At 43.4% G+C, this 8,458-nt stretch overlaps 1 protein-coding gene across 2 annotated transcripts in view; it reads left to right on the top strand.

The window, feature by feature from the left end:
* Positions 1–47: 47 nt before the first annotated feature.
* Positions 48–8,458, top strand: part of CYTH3 (cytohesin 3) — a 51,937-nt gene continuing 43,526 nt past the window's right edge. Inside the window, exon 1 of one of the 2 annotated variants that reach the window (XM_035339692.1) lies at positions 48–231. In XM_035339692.1, coding sequence (XP_035195583.1) covers positions 201–231 — 31 coding nt within the window. In that variant the 5' untranslated portion in view covers positions 48–200. Of the gene's footprint in view, positions 232–3,054; positions 3,074–8,458 lie in introns of those variants that run through there. The other variant, XM_035339695.1, reaches the window with a different exon arrangement.

The raw sequence follows: 8,458 nt of genomic DNA, 5'->3' as shown, positions 1-8,458 counted from the left end.
GGCCGAGGCGGCGGCTGCTGCCGGGCTCAGGCAGGGCTGGGCGGAGAGGGACGGGGCAGGGCAGGCGGAGGAGGAGGAGGAGGAGGAGGAGGAGGAGGAGGAGGAAGAGCAGCCGCTGAGAAAGGCGCCAAGCGGGTGGAGCGAGCCCCGGGCCTCCCTCAGCCGCGGCCGTTGCGGAGCGCCCTGCCTGCGGCCCCAACATGGACGAAGAGGGCGGCGGGGGTGGCGGCGGTGAGTGGTGCCGGGGGGGGGGGCGAGGGGACACCCGCGTTCGCGGCCGGGGAGCCCCGAGCCCGGGCTGGGGGCTGCCGCCGAGCCCGGGACGTTTCCCCCGTCCCGCTCCGCGGGAGCTGAGGGGAAGGAGACCGCGGCCGGGCGCGGGGGCTGGCGCCTGTGCTCGGCGGACCACCGGGGGCTGGCTCGGCGCCCCGCGGCCGGCGGGGTCGGACCGGAGGCTCCGGGAGCCGGGCACGGAGCGGGGAGGGCGGCGGCAGCGGCCCTGGGTCCCCGGCCCTCACCGGGGGCCGGCCCCGCTCTTGGCTCCGCTCCCGCCCGGCGACATCGCTGCGCTGCCCCGGTGCAGCTGCTGGGGAGGAGGGGGGAAAAGTACGCGGCTGGCAGCGGGCGGTGAAAAGGGTAATTATGTTCTGTGAGGGCTGCTGCGAGTGTGTGTGTGTCATCTTCGTGGCGGCTCGGTGATAATCACGGAGTGGTTCGGCCAGTTTGAACAAGGTGAACCGAGCCTGAAGGCAGCGGTGTGAGTGCTCCCAAAGCCTGCCTTCAGAAAGCCAGGGCTCGCGTCCTGGGGGAGCTTTTTCAGTCTCAATTCTTAATCGTTAGGAGACGGGGCTGTGTACCGTCCCGCTTCCAGGATCTGCAGCTTTTGCAGCCTGTTCTCCTCGTGTGATTTTCACGTTGGGAGCACGTGTGTAAAGCTTGTGTCTGAAACACCCAGCTCTTGGGTGCCGCCAGTGATAATGGTACTGAGGAGCAGCCGGTCCTGCCCTGGGGCAGAGGCACTGGCTCAATGCAGTGCCCTATATTCGCTGCTGCGACTGTGGCCGTCTGCATCAGTGGCATGGTTCGGAGTGAAGAGCAGTGGGGATCTCTCCTGAATAAAGCACTAAACTGCCAGCGTTTGAACGTGTTGCTTTATTTCTAGATAGGTAAAGTAATGGCTAAGCCTTGTATGATTAATAGTTAACACGGTGGTTGCTAATTCTAAATATAATTACCCAGAACTCGGAAATCAAGTGGGTGTGGTGTTTGTTTTGACAACTTGAAAAAAAAAGTCTGTGATGAATCAGAAAAATAATTCAAAGAGTCATCTGTAAGCATGGCCACTTCTCAGCAGGCACCTCTGTCCCTTGGTTAGTGTTGGGCTTGTCTTTAAAAAAAAACTGAAAAAGGAAACCAAATAACAAGACAGTCTTCCTTTAAAAAAATGTCATTGGGGACAATTGAACAGTGTAATTATAAAGGCCAGAAAATTCACTCAACTCAAAACATGCTTTCACAGACTTAGATCTGTAGTAACAGGAGATGACCATGCCTGCCGTCGGCACGAGCCCAGTGCAGTGTAGTACCTGCCCACGTGCAAGGCTTAGACTAGCAAGTGGACCTCTTGCTGAATTGAGAATCACCTTTCAGAAGGTGTTAAGTGTTTCAGAGTTGCATTTTCACAGGAGGAAAAAGATGGAAGCTCGGGAGGAGCTGGTCTGTATTGCTTTGAAGGCTGGCTTTGTGGATGAAGACATCAGATTTTCATGTAGAGTTCAAATGAAACTATTATTTATAAATTTATATCATTAATAAACGTGTTGCTTTTTTGTCAGAAAATAATAGTTTATGTTCCTACTTGGCTTTGTTGTAAAACAATTGTAGACTAATTTGTATTTTTTGTCAGCCAGTACTTAATGTTTTACACTAATTTCTTGTGAGTATTGAACTTTTTTCCTGACCAGAGATCCTGTCTGGCTTTTTCTTACGGAACACAGTCAGTTTGGAACACCAGGATTAGTTAGATCACTTCCAGCTAATGAATAGTTTTGAATTAAGAGTAATTTTTTTTTATTCTTTCTAAACAATAGAAAGCATGTGAAAAGTGTTGATTTGATAACCAATTTTAAAATGCTTTAGTGCCATTTAGTACTGAGAGTCGTGGGCTGCCAAGGGCATCTGAGCAGGGCTGCCCAGCATTTGAACCTCTGCAGGACACCTCCAGTGCTCAAAAATTCACGATTGACCGGCAGACTCATAAAGCCGAGCTTATCGATGTGCACAGGTACTTTAGGAAGTACGCACAATTATTTGAGGACTGCATGGTATCACCCTAATTAGAGGCTTGATCTAGATAAGCATCTAAATATCTAGGACGTTACACTGTGATTCAGAAGGTAAACTGCTATTCCCAGTTCAGTTCTGCCTGCTGCCCTGCTCTTCTGTGTAATTTGCATCTGATGCTTCAGTTCCCTTAGTTGTCAAATGGGGTCACTTACTTTGCCACCTCCTGTAAAAACTGTGAATGACAGCAGAGCTATGTAAAGCTAGGATTTATTATTTTAGAAACACTTGACGGAAGAGAAATGTTAATTACAGGAATTGTTCTCTGTGTTTTCTCTCTTCTCTGGAGTCTAAATGGGGGCATGCATTTATTTTATGCAAGCCACTTACACACAAACCTCCCATTGATTTCAGTGGAGGCTGTGTGCGTGGATTATTGATGTGATATGATCCGAGTCAGTTGGTGTTTGTCTCAGCCTTCTTTTGTATTCTGATTAAAATATCTCTGTGGTTCACTTGATCCAGGAAATTTCTCCCCCTCCCTCTCCTCGCTTGGTTTAAAATCACATGTTTTGTGATCTAACTGAGGCTTTTCTAACACGTTTACTGTTAAACAGGGGTGGTACCATTGAACCGAGATCCTTACATTGAATGTTGCAGCAGGTGTGTAGAAGGCAGGCTGGAATAATTCTCTTTTGTTTCCCTGGATTTGAGTTAAGTTGTTCAGTTGCTTCGTAGTCACCCAAATCCAACTCGGTGCTGGTCTTCTTGGAAAAACCTACAAGATCAAGTACGTAGTGACTTGTGTGTGTGTGCTTGTTTTGAGCCTATCTCCATGAAAGGCTCTAAATAGACATGCAAGAAGGTTAAAATCTTGTTTCTACTTAACAAATAATAAAAAAAAATTAGCACTGATTATGACAGCGAGATTTCCATACTGTTCCCCAAGCTCTGTTCTTTATTCCCAAATCGTGAAGCTTTTTTTGGGGGGGTTAGAGCAGTTCAGTTGCCAGGCTGTGCTAGCTGGCCTGACTTGCAGCGACGGTGCCAGGTAGCACTTTGATTTCTATTATGCAGACAGGCGCTCATGAGGAACTAGACCAAGAGACCAGATCGTCTTGCAGAAGACTCAGAAGAATAGATTTGCTGCCAAACCAAATTTAGCAAGATGACTTCTGTTCTTCTGCATGGCAAAGCGGTTACACGTTTATAGGCAAAATCTGTTAAATGTAAGAAAAAACATTTTATTCTTAGAAAAAATGTTTTTAAAAATATTTTTTATATATATAGATATGTATTTCAACTTCAGGCAGTAACCTCTGGACTAGTTCTTTTTTTTGTTGTTGTTATTGTTGCTTTGTTTTTTGTGCATTGTTGTGTCTTTCAAAGGTAGATGTTACAGACAGAAAAATCCATGTGGTCTGTGCATGGTTCTCGATGTTTGCTCTGCATTTGAGACTAAATCTGCATGTTTTGTTTATAATAAAGGAAACTCATGAAATAAAGAATTTATTTAGCATAGAAGAATGTTAAACATGTTTCACTCCGGACTCATCAAAGTGGATAACTTGTACTGGTGGTTTTAAAAAGTTGTCCCAGAAGTTCTTTGGAGGAAGGCTTGTAGCTTTAAATAACACTGAGGAAGTGCCAAGGATATAAAAATGCACCTGAGTGTTAGACTAACAACATGTAGGAATTCTAGGAAGGGGAAAAAGAGCAGATTTGGGGATACAGCACAAAATTAAGAAACATAAATGTCTTCTTTTAGCCAGCAGTACTTCACACTAAGTCACTTTTTGCTTAAATAAATATTTCTCCATGCTCAACCTACTTCACGTTTATACAGGCTACCCGTTGGTTCAACAGGATCTTAATTTTTAGCTTCAAACACGCTAATATTTACAATGTAATCATTAATATTATTTATAATGGTATCGGAAAATGGGCATCTTAATTGCAGTAACACATTATTCTTTTTTCTGAGCCTAACATTCAATATTCTTAGCTGTGCCTTGGAAGAAAACATTAAATTTTTGCTGATAAAATTTCCAGAGGTTGCCAAGCTTGACAAATTGTTAAGTAGTATTTGGTGTCTGGTGCACAGCCATACAAGCATGGCGTGGATTTTAGTGGAACAGCATGCCTATAACATAGCATCTATGTATTACTACATCTAGGAGAAAAACACCTGTAGGATTTACTGAGAGGAAAAGAGCTTTCTTTGCAGAACGGTGTCTGGGAATCATGGTAATAGCCACGTGAAAGGGGGCTCCCCATGTGCTGCTGTTACAAGATGGATATTGCAGTCTTTTAATATCAGTGGTTCCATAAAAGCTTTTACCAGTTGAGGGGCTGCACGTCTCAAGGCAGCACAGGGCTTTCCAAGGTACATCCCGTGGTTCACATCAGATCTTTCAATCTCATCATGTTTATTGCCTCCCCTTCTTTCTTTATAGGATTTTCCAAGGGAAAATTGATGAAATAAGGTGTGTCTGTCCTGCAGTTCCTTCTGCTTGCTGTCTTTTCCACCTGTGTCTCTCCCTTGCTAGCACTATAGAAAAGTTTGATCTCTTCCCTTAAGAGCTTTAAGCTGTTTCGCTTATACTGTAGCTCCATCTTCTCTGCTGCTGTCTTTTGCTTGCTTCCTTTCCCTCCCAGTGCAAACATGCTTTGGTCTGTTTCTTTTTACACCCCGTCTTTGGCCTCATTTTCTTGTTGAACTACTGCCCCATCTCCTTTTCATGTTGAAAGTCATCAAATGAGCTGTTTGCAGTCGCCGTCTGAAGAACATCTCCTCTAGGTTCATCCTAGGTCCTTTCCACACTTGTCCTGACCCCTTGTACTCAGTACATTCCCTTCCTCCTCTTTGTCCTGCCAGCTGCCTCTAGTACTGTTTACTATACTTTTCTTTTTGAAATCTTGCTCTTTCTTGGCTTCCCTCACTGTTGTCTCCTTACTCCCCTCTGATCTTGTTAATCACTTTTTCATATGGAAGATCATCTTTGTGCTTCCAAATTTTTGTGAAGATTTGCAGGCTCCTGTGCTTGCCTTAATGCTCTTCACCCCTATACCTTGTTCTGAACAATCAAGTTTGCAAATAAAAATCAAACTATTGTGTTTAAAGGGATGACTCGCAGCATACACTGTCTGCTCTGGATCCAGTGCCATCTGTCCCAGCTAAAATGCTGCCTTGTTTAAGATCTTAAGATTGCATAATTGTCATCTTAAGTTTAATGAGCCTAAACCAGAGCTGTTAATGTTGTTCCAACCACCATCTTTCTTAGTGTCCATGGGTGCACACTGACATCCCGAGTGGTTATTGACAAGGAAATAATCAGATGTTAGAATTTATTTCTTTCTTTAAAAAGTCAGTAGAAAAGTTGTACAAAAATGGCATTTAAAAGGCAATGCAAAACCTTTTGAACACTTTCGCAATCTTACTCCTGAAGTTAGGAAATAAATTGTATGTTCCTATGCAACATTTGTTTTCCTGTTTGAGTGCATGAATAAATTTAATCTGGTTATGGGATCCCACACTACGCTTTCTGTATACTTCTGCACAGGGCTAGGCAGTGCGTGGGGTAGTGTCTCGTGGTGACTGAAGCTATCTGTGGGAATCCTTTCCATCTTTTTAAGGCAAAGTGAAAGTTAAGGATGTCTGCTTTGCTTTGTTTTCCTGTAGTTCATGAGTACTTAAGCAGGTACTGAAAGATTGCATTCATTGTAGTGAAGAGTTTGGACACATTGACCAGGGGCTTCTTTCACTGAGGATAAAATTAAGCCCTTAGCAGCAAGTCTGCTGGGAAAGCTTGTCAGCTTGCAGGGCTGTAGGGCCACAATCCCATGGAGGTGAAGAACTCGTGATATTTTACTTTAATATTCATAGAGGCAAAGAAGATTCCATGTGAACAGCCATGAGTGGTGTTTCTGAGTTCTTCACTGCGCATTCGTTTAAAGCAGTGTGTTGTATAGGAAAGGTATGCGACTTAGATAGTAAAAGTGGGTTTAATTATATACCATTTGTATAACTTTAGCATCTAGCAAATTGTTTTTAATTGCATATAACTTCCTTCTTTTAATTCCAACAATTTCATGGGAAAACTTAGTATTGCAAATTTTTTGGACAACAGTGTTTCCTTTTAGTGGGATAGACACACAAAATCCACTAGAAAACCATGTGTTTTGTGGTCCTCTGAGATTTGCCTGGAGAAGGAAATGGCTTGACCTATTTGGTTGCTATGAAGTAAAAACATTCTTGTTCTTTTTTTTGGTGAACATCTGTGTCACATTTATTTCATTACTTTCTGAAGTTCTTTAAGCCCATTATTTAGTATTATAAAGTTTTATTAAACAAACAAACAAAGATACATAGCTGCCTCCACAGCTCTGACGTTCTGCTATCTATATGTAGGTAGGATATAAGTGGGTAGCTTTTCCAATATAAGTTGACGTGCAAAAAGGCAAATACAGATGTTATCTAATATTTCCCAGAAAACAAACAAACATTTCTTTGACAAATTCAGTAGGATCTCATGGAGTTTAACAGGAAATGCAGCACGCTGGAAGCTTGTGAAATCTCAACCAGGACATGAAGTACTGGAGATCTTTGGTCTAATTTTTCGATAGGTTGGATGTCTTGGCATGGCTTTACTAATTAGCCTCATTTTCAGATGCTCTGTTTATTATAAAAACAAATAGCTTATGCCAGGAGTATGGATGATTTGCGAAGGATAGATTTTACTGCGAGACTATTGATTAATAATTCTTCTGAATTTCATAAGAAAATTCTGTTTAAAACAAGGTTTGGAGGTAAGTTAAGTTTGTTTGTGACGATTGAATCTGAGTTCGGATCTGCCTTTCTGTATCAGATCTAGCAGCCTTGTTGGATTGTGAGGAGCTGCTGTGGGTCCTTAATACCAAAGGAGAAAACAGTTGCTGATTTTTAGGTGAAATACCTTGAACTTTTTGAAGAAAACAAGCAAGTTATATGAAAATGATGAAACCCAAGTCTATGGAAATGGTCTGGTATCTCTAAAGCTTTGCCTTCTCCCCTAGGAGTCCTGAATCTTTTTAATGTCTCCAGAGACATACCACGCATCTCCTCCTTACGGTATTCTATTTCTGGCCTTGTTCCCCATGCATTTATCTGCATAATAATGTGATTTTCTGCAGCTGGTTCGGAGCAGGGCTCGCGCAGGGTGGCCACGTAGAGCGCGTCTGCAAATTCACTCACCGTCTGCTGCCTCTCGGGGTGCAGGAGTGGCTGAGCAGCCACTGTGGGAATTCATATTGGTGTCTCCCCTAGCCAGTTACCAGTTCTCACAAGGCTTGTAATATCCACCCTTCAGTCAAATTACATTGAAATTGAGTGGTACGCAAGAAGTCGTTTGGCAGAAGGAATAGATGGGGAGGAAAAGAAATGTATCCTGTCTCTCTCCTGTTCTCACACACATGCACACGCAAAAAAAGGCTGAAAAAAATTGGCATGTGCAAGCAGGGAAACTGCCTCTTGCTGCTTTCTGTGAAAGGCACAGTGAGATGTAATCATTTAGTGAGTCACCTCTCCGTTTTTATACAAGAGCCTCATTAATAGGCAGTGTAACTTCCAACGTGGAGGTGTGTGTTCGTACTGTCTGATTTGGAGTGCTAAATACCATCCAGGTTGTTTTCCTGCTCGATTCCCAGGTTTTCAGAAGCCTTTATTTGCTGTTACATTTTTGCTTTCATATATTGTAAATATCATGTTCCTTAATAAGATCTTTGTTTAGCTCATGAGAAACTTTGTCTGGAGGGTCAGCTTCTGACCCGAATGGGTCCTGTTGCCTCATGAGGCATGCACAAGAGAGGGGAATAGGCAAAAAGGGCATTTGTAGCCGCATATTACAAAATAAGGGATTATTGTCACGTAAAGTAGCATTTCTTATATTCAGCAGTCAGATTTTGAGTACTTTTTTTCTTTTATTCTCGCTCATGTAAGCTTGGACTAATGAACTTCCTGCCTCGTCATTCAAATCGACTGAAGAGGAATTTTCCCACCAGGCTGTGTACTCTTCCCGAGTACAACTTTGACCACTTGCAAATGCCATTTTTGAATTTGTGAAACTGCTGCATGTTTTTGTGCCTGTATCCCACAACTGGGGGCTGCGAGGGAAGGCTTTCTCAATAAGTGGAGGTT

The sequence above is a fragment of the Oxyura jamaicensis genome, chromosome 14 (genome assembly GCF_011077185.1).
Source record: "Oxyura jamaicensis isolate SHBP4307 breed ruddy duck chromosome 14, BPBGC_Ojam_1.0, whole genome shotgun sequence".
Taxonomy (NCBI): domain Eukaryota; kingdom Metazoa; phylum Chordata; class Aves; order Anseriformes; family Anatidae; genus Oxyura; species Oxyura jamaicensis.
This window is presented reverse-complemented; position numbering and strand designations above follow the sequence as displayed.